Raw genomic sequence first — 18,166 nt, 5'->3', positions numbered from 1 at the left:
TTTTTAACGAGGCTAAGTCTCCACACAAGTATACTCAACTTTAATTAGATAAGCTGAACTATGAGTCCACCACAGAATGAACTACAGTGAGGGAAGGGTTACATATTTAACCAAAGAATTCTTCAATCTTCAAAAGAAGTCTCCAGTGCTTCCGTACACAGCAGTGTTTTCTACATTTATTATTTGGCCCAAAATTTATTTTTCAATTTCACAGAAACACACCCAGTAGGAAATAAGAACTTCATGCCTGGAACAGTAAGTATGTTGCGACAGAAAGTAAATAGGAAGTCCAGGGGTGAAGGTGAGTCCATGTAGCGCAGGCACCTATAGCCATCAGACTTGCATTAAGACAGAAGGCACTGCCTCCAAATTCTGATGACCAAAACTGATATAACCACATATCAATTATTATTGTGGAAAATTATTATCATTTCATCAATGTGTCAGAAATGGCTCCTTTGCATTTCTGAGTTAAACATCTTAGGTTCCCTCCTGAGACTCTGGCACTCACCACTGATATTCAGATTACCCTTTAACTTTCTCTGACAAAATCTGGCACTGTTTTGCTCAGCGTTGTTTTTTTTTTTTTTTTTAAATGGTGGCGGTTATTGACTCTTCAGTGCAAAAAAATAATGATTTTATATTTGAATGTCCATATTTCAAAAAGGCACACAGTCCAGATTATAAGCAGGCTTCCATGGGACTCCCCTCTTAAGCCTGTACTTTTTCTAATATTCTACTTTTTCTAGGCGTTTTTAGGTTTACAGAAAAACTGTGCAGTGAGTACAGAGTTCCTGTATATCCTCTTCTCCCTCCACAGTTTCCCCTATTTATATCTTGCATTACTGTGGTACATGTGTTACAAATGATGAACCAATCATGATACATTACAGCCTGTACAACTGGGTTCACTCTGTGTATGTACATACCTATGGGTTTTTGACAAATGTATGACAAGCATTACAGTAGTCACAGAATAGTTTCACTGCCCTAAAAATGCCCTGTGCTCCGCCTATTCATCCCTTCCCCCATCCTCCTAAACCCCTAGCAACCACCCTTCTCCTCCTCTATAGTTTTGCCTTTTCCAAAATGGCTTATAGTTGGACTCACACAGCATGGAGACTTTTTCAGACTGGCTTCTTCCACCTGGCAAAATACATTTAAGGTTCCTCCATGTCCTTTTGTGACTTGATAACACATTTCTTTTTAGTGCTGAATAATATTCCATTTCATAGGTTTACCATCATTTGTTTATCCATTCACCTACTGAAGGAAGGATAGACATACTGGCTGCTTCCAATTTGGGCAAATCTGAATAAAGCATCTAAAGAAATGTGTGTGCAGACTTTTGCATGGACGTAAAATTTCGATTCATTTAGGTAAACATCTAGGAGTGTGACTCCTAGACTCCATTGTATTATACGGTAAGCTAATGTTTATTTAGCTTTGTAAGATACCGCCTTACTGTCTTCCAAAATGGCTGTACCACTCTGCGTTCCCACCAGCAATGACTCGAGAGCTCCCTAGAGCCCCACATCCTCACCAGCATTTGGTGCTGCAGGTGTTTTGGATGTCAGTCATTCTAACAGGTATGTAGTGGTATTTAATTGTTTTAATCTGCAACTCCCTAATGACATATGATGTTAAACTATCTTTTCATAGGCTTATTTGCCTCCTTCATGTCTTTCGTGGTGAACTGTCCAGACCTTCTGTTCATTTTTCAATTGGACCATTACATCTTCCTTTTTCTTTTCCTTTTTTTTTTAAGTTTTTTTATTGTTGAGTTTTAAGAGTTCTTTGTATGTTTTGGGCATTCTTGGTGATTAGTTTTTCAAATAAACTTTTTATTGAAGTATTAGTCGTTCTTTTTTAACTTCAAATGTACGCCAAACTAATCACACATGTTCTCAGACTCTCCCTTCCATGTTATCTTCGTTGCTACTATGAGTCACTCTAGCATCTAACACTTTGGAGGTGCCAGAATTTAAAAAAAAAGAAAAGAGGATACAGATATGTGATAGAATAGGTATAACCAGTAATTGATGTTTATTATGCATTTAATGACACATGCTAGGCAACAAAAAATTATTACCATAATCTTCATTTTATTGATAAGAAAACTGAAGCAACTTGCCCAAAGTCACAGTAAAAGCTAGAATAGACAGGAGGGCAGGTCCCGGATCTGTAGCTGGGTAGTCTCCTGAAACGAGCTCAACGTGGCAGAAAGGCATCAAGGAAACTAACCTGGCTGCAATAGGGGGTTCACAATGGAAGTGATAAAAATTAAACCTGGACTGGGAGGGTAAGACTAGAGAATGGAAAGCCAACAATGGCTGATAAGTAAGGCATCTGGATTTTTTGACATGTCCATAAAATACAAGACTGATGTCCATAAAGCTGTTCTCCCAGCTTATTTTGTAGGCAATGGGGATCTCAACCTTATCTCATGTTCTCACCCATCTCTCATTTTAACTATTCCACTTGAGTTTTCTTTAGCCTGTCGATATGTGTGATTACAAGGACTGATTTTCAAATGTTGGGTCAGCTTCGCACGCCTGGAATAAACCCAACATGGTCACAGTATGTAATTCTTTTTAAAACGTTGTATACATATACCGATTCCACTTAAGTTTTAACATGTTAAAAATTCAAAAAGATAATGCCTCCTTTTATTTATTTAAAGTATGCTCCACGCCCAGTGTGAGACTTTAACTCACAACCCTGAGATCAAGTGTTGTATGCTCTGACTGAGCCAGCCAGGCACCCCAATAATGCCTTTTATTTTTTTAAGATTTATTTATTTGAGAGAGAGAGACAGAGAGAGAACATACACATGCATGCGGGTGGGGGGTAGGGAGGATGTCAGAGGGAGAGGGAAAGAATCTCAATCAGACTCCCCACAGAGCATGTCTTGGGGCTTGATCCCAAGATCCTGGGACCATGACCTGAGCCGAAATCAAGAGTCAGACGCTTAACCAACTGAGCCACACAGGGTTAGGGTTAGGTCTTAATTAAACCTGGACTGGGAGGGTCAGACTAGACAATGGAAAGTCTCCACTAATTTTTTAGCTGAGGATGAAAAGCAGCAGCCGTACACGACAGAGGGGGAGTATTCCAAGCAAGCCAGAAGAGTCAGCAGGCCAAGCAATGAGCGACACAGATGGGAAGAGGCTGAAGAGGAAGACTGGGCTAGTGAGTGGGCTAGGTCATGAAGGATTGGGACAATAAAGAGTCTGGATTTTATGTGCGGTACAGATTTTATTCAAGGTATAGAACTGTATCAGATCCCTACTGACGATTTATAAGCAGGGGTTGTGGCATGATCTATTTCTGTTTTGGAAAGATTAGTCTAGCTCGGGGGTGAAGAATAAATTAGAGGGCAGCAAGAATTAAGACAGAGATACCACTGAGGAAACTACTGCAGTAGTTAATAGTTTTAAGGCTGAGGGAAGCTTATATCAGAGTGGGTGGTGGAGATGGGAAAGAAACACCTATCACCAAGGCCCTCAGCCAATGTAACTGCAAATTCCAAGCAACAAGTCTCACCAGTACAGTTTGTTAATTCAAAAATTTCATGTAAAAGTGCCCTAGAGATGCTTACTTAATCCTCCCTATACATCCTACTCTATTATGCATCATCTTCATGAACACTTGACAAGCACAATCTCAGAGACAAAAACAGAAGGCTCCATGACAGAAACACAGGAGCTCTGAGCTTTAAGACCATGAGCCTGAGTCCTACAGACCAACCTGACTTCAGGCTGTGCCATTTATAAGATGTGTGACGTGGCCGAGTTACTGCAACTCTAAACCTGTAAAATCTGGGAGTTAACAGTATTTACCTCACAAAGATTAACTGAGATACTGCAGTGTTTCCAAAAATATCACCCTTCTGCTAGGCAAGATGGTTTTAGGTAGTATTTAAACAAAAATTTTTCATTTCAGTAGTTTTATCTATTCTCATTAATATTTAAAAATAACTATCACATCAAGCTCTTTATTTTACTAATATTTTTGCTTAAGATAAAATTAAGTTATAATAACGTCAGTTTAAATCTAAAACCAATGTTAAGAAAAACGTTAAATATAAATAACAGTTTCAGTAGTACTCAGATTGGACAAAAAAATCTGAGGGCAGTACACAAATGCCCAAAGTCTGAGCAACACAGAAAGTGTACATAGAGGACCTGGCAAAGTGAGCATAATAAATATTAACTGCACATTTCCTAGAGCATCTTCTTCTTTTAAAAATATATTAGCAGACAAACAATGAATCATGGAACACTACATCAAAAACAAATGATGTAATAATGTATGGTGATTAACATAACAATAAAAAAATTTTTTAAAAATGTGTTAGCAGAAAGCACAAGACTTATTTTTAAAGAGCTATTCAAATCTAAGCTATGCTTATTTAACAACTATGTGACTCTGGTAAAAGTATCTGGTCTTTCTAAGCATTAGTTCTTTTATCTGAAGAAAAATACCTACCTTGTAAAGATCACTTAAGAAAAAAATATATGAGATTCCTAACCAACAGTGCTCAATAAATAGCTCTTACTATAGAAGGCACTCAATAAGTGTCTGCTGAGTGATCTTTTAAAAAATCTTTTGCAAAGCTGTCTCAATGAACTTCCTCACTCAACTATTTCAAAAGACCTCAATTCTCCAAAAAGTCTTGTCCAGTTAAGCTGCCCCCCGAACACAGCTTAATGCTTTATGGTAAGTCACAAAATCTTAGACTAAAAAAGCCACTTGGCAACTCTTCTACACTTAAACGTCTCCTGCCTTCAAACACCAGTTCCTTTCCACCTATCCAGATATCCTCTCCATCTCAGACTCTTCCAGTCCATAGGTATGTCTCCTTTGTCTCAGCTTTGGCAGAAAGTGATAAACAGTTACCCAGGTTGGGACCTATGATGTGATATGGAACAAGACTCTTTAGAATCTATAAAACGAGAGTGGGATGGACAGGATTTACTCTAAAGATCCCTTCCAGAGTTCACATTCTCAGATCTTATGTGCTTACTTACTTGTGACAGTCTTTAATTCCTAAATTTATAATGTCTCATATCACCTTTTTAAAAAATGTCTTTATGTCCTTAAGTAATCCCTTCAATACCTAAAGCATAATATATTCAAAACACTTCAAAACTGGGCATCAGTGTCTATAGTTAAATCCCCAACTGGAGATCCCAGAGAAATTACTTCACTCTTCTAAGCTCGTTTCCTAATTTGTGATGTCAACCCACAGAAGATGAAATACATGTGTGATGTATTCATACAAACAACTTGAAAATGGTAAAGATCTAATCTGAAGGTACTACTATTTATCCTCATCTCCAAATCTATTCTGCCAACATGATGACCAACCTTCTGTTCACTCCCTCTCAAGAAGAAAAGGGAGTGTTTTTGTTTTCTGCATCACCTATCTGAGGTCCTATTAGCCCTCATCTGTAGTATAAATCTGTTCCTATTGGTCTTTCCATCCCCAGCCTCTATCTCTCCTACAGTCTGTGTAAACTTTGTCAAGACTTGTACTTCTCAAAACCCTCCAATGGCTGACCAACTTCCAATCAACCTTAATAGCTAGAAGGAATCACCTGGCCTTTGCAGTATCAACTGCCACTACACCCAACCCCATGTAGACACACAGGATGAAAGTATGGTCTCCAAGTCTCTCCATGCTCTTCTTCTTCTCTGGAACACTCTGACTACTCATTACCATATGTCCTCTTAAACTCAAGTGAGTCCCTACCACAAAGAAATGTGACTGCTCTTCTCTCTGAAAAACCACAGTATTACATTCCTTTTATGAACAGCATACAGGAGTCGTACATGTGCCTATCGTAGTCCTCTGTAACTGATAAATTTATACACACAGAAACCAGAGCTGAATCGTTACCTCCAAAGGACCCAGGCAGACTCTCAATATTTGCTGAGATTTTTTTTCTTAGTAAGAAAAAAACAAGGGAAAGTTTTCTTTCCCTCCAACCATAGAAATCACATCATTCTGTCACAGGGCAGTATGTGCTCTTCATCCTTAAGCCAAACATCAATCTAGATCCACTTCCAAACAGATTTAATTCAAAGCTTATCTTTCTTCTGAAGCACAGAAGTCTAAAAACTCTCACAAGAAAATATAAGTAGCTTCTGATCCAGAAGTGTTAGGAAAAAAAGTCTGGGGGAAAGCAACAGTGTTTGCCCTTTAAACTCCCCACAGAGGATAAGGGAAGAGCTGGTTTTAAAGAAAAATTTGCTTAAAAAAAAGAAAAAAGTCCTGAAATGGGAAATGAGGAGCAAGACTAAAGGATATAGAAGTATATACTTTCTGGTGTTTCAATTTTGAAAACAAATTAATAAATTCCAAAATTTCACTCAATAATGCTCATCTGTCTTTCACAGGACATTCCTGGAAATCAAGATTGGGGTGGAATTTGTGGAGGTTCACTACACCACAGGCATGGATTAAATATCCCTTCAAATGTCTTTGCATGTCACAATATTCCTTCCTCAACGTCTAAGACTTTCACTGATCTACTCAAAAAATATTTGACACCTACTATGTGCCACAGTCAGACACCAGGCGAGGCAAAAAGAATAAGACAAAAAATCACTGCCTTCAAGGAACTTACAGCCAGGTCTGGAGTGCTGTTTGGTACACATGTAATCATGCTAATGGATGCTTAGTGATTCAGGATCTGAGAGAAAGCACAAAAGAGGAGTGGTCAAATGGGAAAAGCAATCAAGATTTAACAGAGAAAAGGAACACGTGAGTAGGGGGAAGGGGCGACACATCCTAAGAGTGAACACCACATTCAAAGGCAAAGAGATGTGCAACATGGCCCCTCAGAGCCTTGGACCAATAGTACCTTTACCATCTGGGGGCTTGTTAGAAATGCAGAATCTCAGTTCCCCTGCCTAGACCTACAAAATCAGAATCTACATTTTGACAGCATCCCCAAGGATTTCTTATGCTCATTAAAAATCCCTGGTATAGAGGACTCAGAAGTAGTTTGGTACAGCTAGAACACAGGATGCCAAGGAAAGGAACTCATAAGAAGTGAGATTCCACAGGCATCTCCAGTTCATGAAGCACCTTATCCTGGAACTAATGCAAGCCATCACAGTATCGAATTGACATGAAGGTATGGCAGTCTCAAGGAGACTAGGGAATAACATGAGGGTTGGAGGAAGAAGAGGGGATTCATTCCAGATGGAGTAAATCTAGCAGAACCTAATCATTTGTGTAATCAATACATAGGAGGTGAGTCAGGTCAGGGAGGTGTCAATGAAATAAGAATGAGAAATCTCTAGGAAGCAGACAGAAATGGCAGCATTTACTAAAACAGGGAACACACAAGGAACAGACTTGAGAGGAAAGATGAGTCCAATCTGAGATGTGATGGGTTTGAAGCACCTGTAGTTCAACCAGTGGAGATGTCTAGTAAATGGTCTATAACCAGAAAGAGAAATAATGCCATTATCAGATAGGAAGGGGCTGATGCCTTGAAAATGGATGAACTCACCCATAATGAACTAAAGACAAACTCCCCCTAACACATCAGCATTTAAGAAATGAACAGAAGAAAAAGGAAGCAACAAAGCACATGAGAAAAATCCCAAAGAGAAGGGAATCATGAAAGACTGGTGTCATCAATGCCAAGCAAAGGGTCTCATGAAGGGAGAAATAGACAGAATAACATGCCAGAGGTCCAGGCCTTAAAAGTGGATTTGGTAATTAAGAGGTCCCTTAGAAAAATTAAATGAAATAAACTTTCATCTATACATACATAATTATACACATACACACACACAAATATCCACACACAAAGGACACATATATCTCAATGGCTTTCTCTGGGTGATAGAATAGTAATTTTTTGTTTTATTTATCTAAGATTTTATTTTATTTTATTTTAAAGATTTTATTTATTTGACAGAGAGACACACAGCGGGAGAGGGAACACCAGCAGGGGTAGTGGGAGAGGGAGAAGCAGGCCTCCCCGCTGAGCAGAGAGCCTGATGCAGGGCTCGATCCCAGGACTGAGATCATGACCTGAGCCGAAGGCAGACACTTAATGACTGAGCCACCCAGGTGCCCCAATATTTTATTTTTAAATAATCTCTACACCCAAAGTGGGGCTCGAACTCATAGCTCTGAGATCAAGAGCCACACACTCCACCCACTGAGCCAGCAAGACACCTAAGGATGATTTTTAATTTATTGCTATTCCCTCTGTATTTTGCAATTGCTCCTCAAGGAACATGAGTTTTGTAATTTAAAAATATAAAATAGGGGCGCCTGGGTGGCTCAGTCAGTTAAGCAACTGACTCTCGATCTCAGTTCAGGTCTTGATCTGAGTTGCGAGTTCAAGCCCCGTGTTGGGCACCACGCTGAATGTAAAACGTACTTAAAAATATATATATATATGTATATATATACACACGTACAATAAAAAATTAATAAATAAAACAACGATGGTTTTTGCCAGTAGTGTGATTGCAGTGGGTGGAAGAGTGAACACCAAGTGAGGAAGTAAAGGAGACAGGAATAGGGACAGGGGAAGGGAATCTGGTAAGCATCTAGAGATACATGCAGAGTTCTAGGAAAGGGTTTGTTTTTCAGGTGGGAAAGATCTGGGCAGGCTTGCAGGCTGTGGGACAGGAAACTGCATAAAAGGACTGTTAAGAGTGCAAGAGAAAGAGGCACTACTCCTTCACTGCTTGTTATGAGCTGAGCACACAGTGGTGAGCAAGACAAAGTCCTGCTCTTATGCAATTCACTTTTTCTACTAAGAAAATAAATTTTAAAAAAAGCAGATTAATATCAGACAAGTCAGACATAGCATGATTAAACTAAAATAGGGTAGTTTTTAGACTGAGTACCAAGATAAGGCTTCTCTGAAGAAACAGAATTTAAGTTGAATCCTGAATGACAAGAAATCAGCTTTGCAAAGAAGGGAGAAAGCCCTTGTTACCTCCACTTTACAAATCATGAAATTGAGGATCAGAGGTTAGGTAAGATTATGTAGCAAGTAAATGGAATCCAGGTCTGATGAACACCCAGACCAATACCCTTTCTATTAGATTCTGTTGTATTGTTTTCCTCAAATGCAAATGTGAAGATGAAAGATACCATCGACCCTCCTGTGGCCTCACAGGGATACTTAAGGACTAAAAAAATAAGAGTAACTGGCACAACTTTCTCAAAATAAAGTCTTTGAAAGCAGAAAAATGCTTTCTGAGAAAGTGGAAGCATGGGCTCCTTGAAGGTTAACTGTTCAGCCCTAATAACAAAATCCAGGCAGGTTGTAAGTTACAAGTAGGCTACATTCCAAAGATCTATAACTGAGTTGTTAAGTCATAAAACGTTTCTTCCATATAATTTTATGCAGAAAGTAGGTTTCCAGGCTGCTCCAAAAAGATCCATGTAATCATAGTTATTACCATTATTATAACTAATAAAGCACTTACTAGGTACCAGGCCTTACGCTAAGTGCTTTTTATAGATAATCTCATGCAGTACGACCAACTCTATTACCACTCCATCTAACTAAAGAAACTGAGGCCTAGAGATGTTAAGTAACTTGTCCAATGACAAATCCTTACCTCTTAGTCTTGTCTCCCAAAGTACCTTTATTTATTAACAGTATTTCAAACTCAATTTTTCTCCAATTCTAAAACCTCAGTGCCAATCTCCCCTTCTCAAATGGTCAGAATACTACTCTAATACTTTTTCATCAAACTTCCTTATCCTCTCTTCAAGTCTATGCCAGACCTATCTCCCGATAAACCTCAATCCGTGAAAGCATTTATTCACACATTTGACACCACGGATCCCTTGGCATCCTTATATCCCCAAGAAATGCCTTGCACTTACTCACTCATTGACACTCACAGAGCCCTACTATGACAATTCCCAACCCATACCGCACCCTTGTAAATATCGAGGAAAACTCCACTCCAGAAAATGCAGGCAAAAGCCCAATCTAATCACAATTAAACGTCCCCCTCTAAACTATCCCTAGCTCACCCCCAATTCCCAACCTATCCCTCCCACCCCCAGGATATAAACTTCTCAAAATCTAAGTTCTAGCTGGTTACTGATCACCGATAATGTTCGCACGTGGAACAGGACCCAAGCCGCTCAATCCTAAGGAGAAGACTAACACCCGATCCCAGCAGCAGTCTTCAAAGCCGCCCAGCTTAACAGGTCGCCCGTAGCCCGAGGACAAGAAAACCCAGTACAATTAGAGCACAATCCAAGCCGGAAGCAAACCGAGCACACGGCCATGACCTTCTGAAGTCGACTGACCCTGTCACCCGAAAATCCCCGCTGCGGAGCGGGGTCCGAGACCCCGGGACGATTGGCCCCAGGGTGGCGAAGAGGGCACGGAGAGAGACAGGCGGGCCCGGCCCCCTCCAGCATCACGACCCCGGGGGACGCCCGCGCTGCAGACGGGAAAAGGGTAGAGCGTGGGCACTCACCCGGCGACAGGCCCGGCGCGGGCGGCCGGCAGACAAGGGGCGGCGTGCGGTCGGCTCAGGCCGCCTGCGAGGAGGCGCAGGGAGAGCGGGAGGCGAGGGTCCGCCCCGGCTTGGAGTAGCCAGCGGGCTGGTCTCAGCAGGGCTGCCATGACTCGGCCGTCCCTACCGCAGGATGCACGCTCGGCGAGAAGGACAGGGGGAGCACGTGACCGCTGGGTCGACCGGCGCGGGAGAGACCAAAGGCCGGGCGCGCCAGACGTAGGGGGAGCCACGCGTTGTTTTAGCTTAGAAAATAGACAAACAGATTTCTCTGAGGACATAGGAGCCCCGTACGGCGTGTCAATAATAATGTGACGTGACTGATTATTTCAGGATGCTTCTCTTTTCGTTTTCTAGGCTTGGTCTCAGCATGCTCAGTGCCTCCACCCCTACACTTTTCAGTTGGTAGAGTCAGCAGAGGTCGACTCCTCCCAGGTTAGCGCAGGGGCTTGCGGGGGGCCAACTAGCAAGGACACCCGGGAACTCTCGAGAAGAGCCGACCATGAAGGTCCCAGCGTGTGGGAAGATTCGCGGGCGTGAGCGGATGTTGTCGCAGGCGTTTAGTGGTATCAGCTCAGCGCCGAAGTTGCCGCGCCGATGGGAACGTCCTGATAGGAAAGCTCTGAGAAGTGTGGGACTGAAGAAACGTTGAGGACCTTTGCACTGTGCCAGGGGCCTCAAAGGTTATAAGAGGATGTGATTTGTGTTCATGGGGCTTGAGAACAGTGTAAAACAGTACGTAGGTCCAAGCCTAAATCCATAAGCAGTGCCTCGCTTTACGACATAGGTGGATGCTAACCAAGATCGTATAGTTTTAAAGCTGGAACTGAATTCATTATCTTCCCCAACTTCCACCCCGCTTCTTCGTTCAGTAAATGCACCAGCATCAGAGGTAAGATAACGATAGGAATAAGAGTCTGGAGCCAAATCTGGGGAGAAAACCGGGGGCCCTTGCCTTCACAAGGTTTATAGTCTGGAAGGGTTCCCAGTGCACACGTGGGAAGCCGGAAACCGGCTTCCACGCCCTCTTCGCCTAGGTGTATCCTACCCATTGCCAGGTGAACACTCAGAAGTTTTCTCTGGAAGCTCTCTATGGTAATTCCCCATGTGGCTGTTTATCCACTCAATATCCAGCTCCTTGACAGCAAGGTCTGTGACCATTTCTTGTAGCTGAAGCACCTACGCAGTGCCAAGCACACAATAGGTTGCATTAAATGTTTGCTGAATAAATGAGCATTTTGAAATTACCTAGTTTGTCTCTCCTTTGAGAGATGAGGAAAATGAGATCCAAAAAAGGTTAAATGATTTATGCTGGATTATACTACTAGGCATTAGTAGTATAATTTATTAATTAATTATTAAGTGAATTAATAAATTATACTACTCACTCAACACTGATTTATTGAACACCTATTCAGTACCAGGCACTCTTTGAGATGGGAATCCAGCAGAAAACAAAACAGAGCGAGTCTGGACTCTGATGAAGGGCTCCAAAGTTTAGTTTGGGAAGACAGATAAGAACTGTCATGTAAGATAAATCAGGTTAAAGAGATTGAAGGTGCATGTTTAGCCTCTTGAGAGAACAGCAAGAAGGACCATGTGGATTAGAGGAAAGAGGAAGTCTGGGAGGGGAGGGTGGGCCTGCCTGGAGGTCTGAGGTAGCTGAGGGCCCGATTATGCAGAATATTATAGGCTGCTGTAAGGACTTTGACTTTTGTTTTAGAAAGAGATGGGAAACCATTGCAAAGGTTGGTGTTTTGCTGTGATGTGAATCTATTTACATTTTTAAAGGATCACTGGCTGCTGTTGAGAGAGGTGATTTTAAGAGAATAAAGGTAAATAAAAGTAGGGAGACCAGTCAGGAGTCTCTTGCAATAATCTAGGCTAGCCGTGATAGTAGCTTGAACTGGGGGGGAGGGGGGGTACAGGTAAGATGATGGGAAAGGGTCAGGTTCTCGCTTTATTTAAATAGTAGGACAAAGAGGGAATTGCTGATAGATTGGCTGTGGCATATGAGTCAAGGATGTTTCCAAACATCCTGGGGCCTGAGCAATTAGAAAGATGGAGGTGGCACTGATTAAAATGGGAAAGATTGAGGGAAGAGCAGATTTAAAAGGTGAATCAAAAGTGATCTTATGGTGGGGCGCGTGGGTGGCTCAGTTGGTTAAGCATCTGCCTTTGGCTCAGGTCATGATCCCGGGGTCCTGGGATCGAGCCCCACGTCCGGCTTCCTGCTCAGTGGAGAGCCTGCTTCTCCCTCTCCCTCTGCCTGCCTCTCTGCCTACTTGTGCTCTCTTTCTATCTCTCTGTCAAATAAATAAATAAAATCTTTTTTTAAAAAAAGTGATCTTATGGAATATGAAGCTTGAGGTGCCTGTTAGACATCCAGATACCAGCTTTCAGTAGGGGGGTTGCTCTAAGAGTGCAAGTCTGGATTTCAGAGCAAGAGATACATGTGGGCATCTGCAGCCTATACCTAACACTTGCAGCCACGGAAACGGATGAAAGCACCAAGGAAGAAAATACAGAGGAGAGATGAGGTTTAAGGACTGAGGGTTGTGACATTTCAGTATTTAGAGGATGCAAAGATGAAAATCCAGCACAGGAAGCTGAGAAACAATAGCCAGAGAAGTAAGAGGAGACCTGAGAGAGGGAAAGGTGAGATCCCAAGTAAGAGAGAGGCAAGTCTTTCAAGAAGGGAGTTATGAACCATATAAAATGCTGCTGTTCATTCTATTAAAATGAGCACTCAACATTGACCATAGGATTTGGCAACACAGAGGTCCCTGGTGATGCTGAGCAACATTATGGTGACCTCTTGAGTCAAAAGATAGACTGAAGTTAAGTTAAAGAGTACATGAAGGAAGGGAAAGTGGATACAGGGAGTGTAGACAACATTTTGAGGAATATACTGTGAAGGAGGGAGCAGAGAAAGGGGTGGTATCTAGAAGGGGTGTGAAGTCAAGGGAGGTTAATTATTTTTTTTTTAAGATTTTATTTATTTATTCATGAGAGACAGAGAGAGAGAGAGAAGCAGAGGGAGAAGCAGGCTCCCAAGGAGCAGGAAGCCCAATGCGGGACTCGATCCCAGGACCCTGGGATCATGACCTGAGCCAAAGGCAGACGCTTAACCATCTGAGCCACCCAGGCGCCCAAGGGAGGTTAATTATTTTTTAAGATGGAAGAAATAATAGCATGTTTGTTGCTGATGGAAATCATCTTTATGTAACTATTTAAGTTAATTTAAACTTTTAAAAATTTAGTTCCTCGGTGATTAACCACATTTCAAGTACTCAATAGCCACAAGTGGCTAGTAGCTACCATATAGAACAGCGTGGACAGAGAACATTTCCATCATCATAGAAAATTCTGTTGGATAGGGCTGCAGTAGGAAGTGAAAATTTGATAATGCACGAGAGAGAGAATGAGTACATTGAGGAGACAAGAGGGAATAGGGTCCGGTAAAAACTGAAGGGGTTGACTTTACATATGAATCTAGATAGTCCAGCCATTGTCACAGAAGGAAAGATTCGGTATATGGTTACGGATGCAACAAGGCTGGGAGAGGTAGTAGTGAGAATGAGTGGATGTTCTCCTAATTGTTTCTATCCCTGAAACCCTTCATCCCTAACCAACATTCTCTCTGTTGCTGTACCAGGCTTCCTCTTAAAGTATGAAACAATGACTGATGAAATTTATCTAGTTATTCATTCATTTATTCATTCATAAACACATTCACTATTTATTGAACACCTAAAATCTGCGAGGCAGCAAGTTAAGTGCTAGAAAAACTATGATGAACAAAAACAGAAGTGGTCCTTATTGTTATGGAGCTTGTATCCCAGAGGACAAGGCAGATATTAATAAAATAATCACACTAAATAAGTTACACACTGAAACAGGTTCTGAGGTAAAGAGACATGTTTCCATGAGAGAGTATATACCTCACCTGGGAGTCAAAAAGATTCCCAGGGAAAGGATCATTAGGTTGTGGTCTGAAGAATGAATAGTTAACACATGCAAAGTGCATGCATACACACACGTGTGTGTGTGTGTTTTGTGCATGTGTATAAGAGGAAAATAGCGGTGTTTGCTTGATTTTCAGTTCAGACTTCCCAAATCCTCCAATTTCTTTAGACTGCAGAAGCTGTGACAAAGTGGAAGAGAAGTCCAAGTTGATCATCCTTGGTTTCTCCCTTAGTTTATTCTGAACTATGAAGTGGATTCAAATGTTGGTTAAAAAATTGGGAGTCCCATAGCCTCTGAATAGAATCTTATTAGAAAGGACAGCTTAGATGCTAGACTTTGCAAAAGTACTTAACTACTTGGTTTCTTTATGTGTAACGCTGGTGATACCCTTCCTCCCAGGATTTTTTGGGAATATTAGATAAAATAAATGAAGTTCTTACAGTACCAGGCACATAAGAAACTCTGAAAAATGATGTAGCTACCATTATTGTTGTTGCTACTTTTCATGATTTAGTCTAACCTTATGAGTTTGGGTTCTTCTCCAGTTTCTCCTTGGAGTCTGGTTTTTGTTTTTTTTTTTTTTTTGACACTGCCTAATAACCTATAGCTAGTGTCTCAAACTCCCAATTCAGTTTATTCAGTTGTTAAGTGCTTAGGATAAGCAAAGCATAGAGCAAGTTACATCTCAGGGCAAAGAAGTTATACATGATACACTTAATGAGCTTAATTTATACAGTAGTATAAAACATATTGTATCCAGATAACCATTACCAAAGGCAGTGTGATAAGAGCAACAAAGAAGAGGCAAACCAAGTGACAGCTGGGCAGGAGAACAGAAAAAGGTTCCATGACCCTTCAGCCCTTGGAGGCTAAGGAAGACATGAGATAGTAGGCATGGTGGCGAGGGGAGTTCTAGGCAGAGGGAACAGCAGGAGCGAAGATACAGAGCTCTCCTTCCTTAAACTGCAGAATGTGTTTGGACCCTGAGATCTGCCCAGAGCCTATGGAGTAGAGGAGAAGATCACTAAACCAATGGCTTTCACGCTTCTGTGACTATGACCAGTGGTAAGAAAATACATTTTATAAATGACACAAATACACACATATAAAAAGAAATGTCATAAAACAGTAACGAGCCTTCCCACATATGATGCCCATGGATATGCAGTAATCTATTCTTCTATTTCACTTTTTTTTTTTTTTTTTTTTAATGCTGATTGATCCGGGGCGCCTGGGTGGCTCAGTGGGTTGAGCCTCTGCCTTCAGCTCAGGTCGTGATCCCCGGGTTCCTGGGATCGATCCCTGTGTGGGGCTCCCTGCTTAGCGGGGAGCCTGCTTCTCCCTCTCCCTCTGCCCCTCCCCCTGCTCATGCTCTCTCACGCACACAGTCTCTCTCTCTCAGATTTATAGACTCTTTTAAAAATAAATAAATAAATAAAATGCTGATTGATCCTAATTCGAACAAACGAGTTGTAAGAAAACATTTTTAGACACCTGAGATGTATTACATGATACCAGGAATTATGGCTCACTTTTTTAGGTGTGACAATGGCTGTGTGGTGATGTAAGAAAGTATGTGATAATATCTTGATAATCATGGAATACGGGTGATTTTACTGTTCTTTCTACTTTTGTATGTATGAATGTTCATAAAAAGCTGAAATGGTGGTTGTATTTTGATTTCACGATACTCATTAATGTAGCATGACTAGAAGTTTGAAAAGCACTCTACTCAATCATGTCAATGTAAATGCAAAGTAAACAGCACCCAGCAGGCAAAAGTACCTGTGAGAGCTGGAGACCCGTTCATAGGAGCGACAGGGTTGATTGACTTCTTCAGCAACTAGTTGTTCTAACATCAAAACTTGCCATTGTTTCTAAATCATTTTTTAAATAATTTTACATGTAATATGAAATATCTGAGATTATAGCCATTACATTACATTACAAAGATTTTCATTTAAGACCAAAGTGGTGGTCAAAAAAAAAAAAAAAAAACCCGAAGTGATGGGTTTTTTTTAAGTTTTTTTTAAATTAGTTTCAAAGGTAGAATTTGGTGATTGATCAGTTGCATATAATACCCAGTGTTCATTACATCACGTTCCCTCCTTAACGTCCATCACCCAATTATCCCATGTCCCCACCCACCTCCCATCCACCAACCCTCAGTTTGTTTCAGTGTCTCTTAGGGTTTGCCTCCCTCTCAATTTTTGTCTCATTTTATTTTTCCTTCCCTTCCCCAATGTTCATCTGTTTTGTTTCTTGAATTCCACATATAAGTGAAATCATACGGTATTTGTCTTTTACTGACTTATTTTGCTTAGCCTAATACCCTCTAGTTCCATCCACGTCGTTGCAAATGGCAAGATTTCATTCTTTTTGGTGGCTGAGTAACAATCTATTTTGTGTGTGTGTGTGTGTGTGTGTGTGTGTGTGTATACATTGGTATGAATGTGGTATATGTACCACATCTTTATTCGTTCATCTGTCAGTGGACATCTGGGCTCTTTCCATATTTTGGCTATGATGGATATTGCTACTACAAACATTGGGGTGCAGGTGCCCCTTCAAATCACTATGTTTGTATCCTTTAGATAAATACCTAGTGCAATTGCTGGGTCATAGGGTAGCTCTATTTTTACTTTTTTGAGGAACCTCCATACTGTTTTCCAGAGTGGCTGTGGTGGTATTTTGTTTTTTGTTTTTTGTTTTTTTTTAAGGAAACATTTATCTTCAAAATTTGAGCTGAAAGTATGGTACTCAACACCCCAGTGGACATTAATCTCTTTTTACTTTGGTCAATTAACCTTTTTTTTTTTTTTTTTTTTTACCTCATAACAACTTATGATGGATCACATACTGATCATTCATAATTGTTCATTGGCCTTTTTGGAGTCTCCTCCAATTTTCACACAAATACATTCAAAATAGTGGGAGCAAAGAACCAAATGATCGCCTTGAGTTTAAAAGCCTATTTTGCTTAAAAGCTTTAATATATTTTAAGCAGCAGATTTAATGTTTAGTTATGATTGTATTTTCTTTTAAGGCACTTGTCTGATGAATCAAGGGCTTCCTCCATCTGTGACTACATTTTTCATATCCAAATTTATTCATGTGTATAATTCTCAATTATTCAAAAAATATTCTGCCTAGACCTTTATTTGCACACAGCCCCCAGATTCTCATTATAAGTAGAGGTCCAATTTGTCATTGTTACACCCTTCAGCAACACTTCTGTCAAATAATAATTCTTTCATGAGCACACAAACCAGGAAGACTGCAGGGTCATTTACTATAAGAAAGTAACCAGCACTGGCAACAAGGGATTGTTGCTGATATTTTCCCAGTGTTGCCATGTGTGAAGGCTGAAAGTTTATGTGTTTCCCACAGGGCAGATAGTGTCTGGATAAATCAATACAGAAAAGGAGTCAAACATAATTGGCATTTTGGTGTACTTCAAGACAGAAACCAGTTATAATCCTCGCAACAGCCAAGCATAAATTTTAAGAAATCTTTATTAACAGTCATTATTAATTCCTAAAATGTGTCATGGGTCTTTTAAATTTCCTGGTTAATTGGAGTTTTTTGTTTGTATTGTTTTTAAGGAACTAGAAAATGTATTTAATTTTCTTAGAGCAATAGATAATGTGGAGGTTTTGTTAAGCTT

The 18,166-nt window shown here is 40.7% G+C and overlaps 1 protein-coding gene and 1 long non-coding RNA gene across 4 annotated transcripts in view; one reads left to right on the top strand and one right to left on the bottom strand.

The window, feature by feature from the left end:
* Positions 1 to 10,679, bottom strand: part of LRPPRC (leucine rich pentatricopeptide repeat containing) — a 104,044-nt gene extending 93,365 nt beyond the window's left edge. For both annotated transcript variants that reach the window (XM_027621411.1, XM_027621412.1), the window contains exon 1: positions 10,492 to 10,679. In XM_027621411.1, coding sequence (XP_027477212.1) covers positions 10,492 to 10,640 — 149 coding nt within the window. In that variant the 5' untranslated portion in view covers positions 10,641 to 10,679. The remainder of the gene's footprint in view (positions 1 to 10,491) is intronic.
* A 333-nt stretch (positions 10,680 to 11,012) lies between these two features.
* LOC113937845 overlaps positions 11,013 to 18,166 on the top strand; it is a 34,836-nt gene continuing 27,682 nt past the window's right edge. The window contains exons 1-2 of one of the 2 annotated variants that reach the window (XR_003524744.2): positions 11,013 to 11,422; positions 15,469 to 15,564. This is a non-coding gene — a long non-coding RNA (uncharacterized LOC113937845). The remainder of the gene's footprint in view (positions 11,423 to 15,468; positions 15,565 to 18,166) is intronic. The other variant, XR_003524743.2, reaches the window with a different exon arrangement.

Source organism: Zalophus californianus, chromosome 8, assembly GCF_009762305.2.
Source record: "Zalophus californianus isolate mZalCal1 chromosome 8, mZalCal1.pri.v2, whole genome shotgun sequence".
Classification (NCBI taxonomy): Eukaryota; Metazoa; Chordata; class Mammalia; order Carnivora; family Otariidae; genus Zalophus; species Zalophus californianus.
This window is presented reverse-complemented; position numbering and strand designations above follow the sequence as displayed.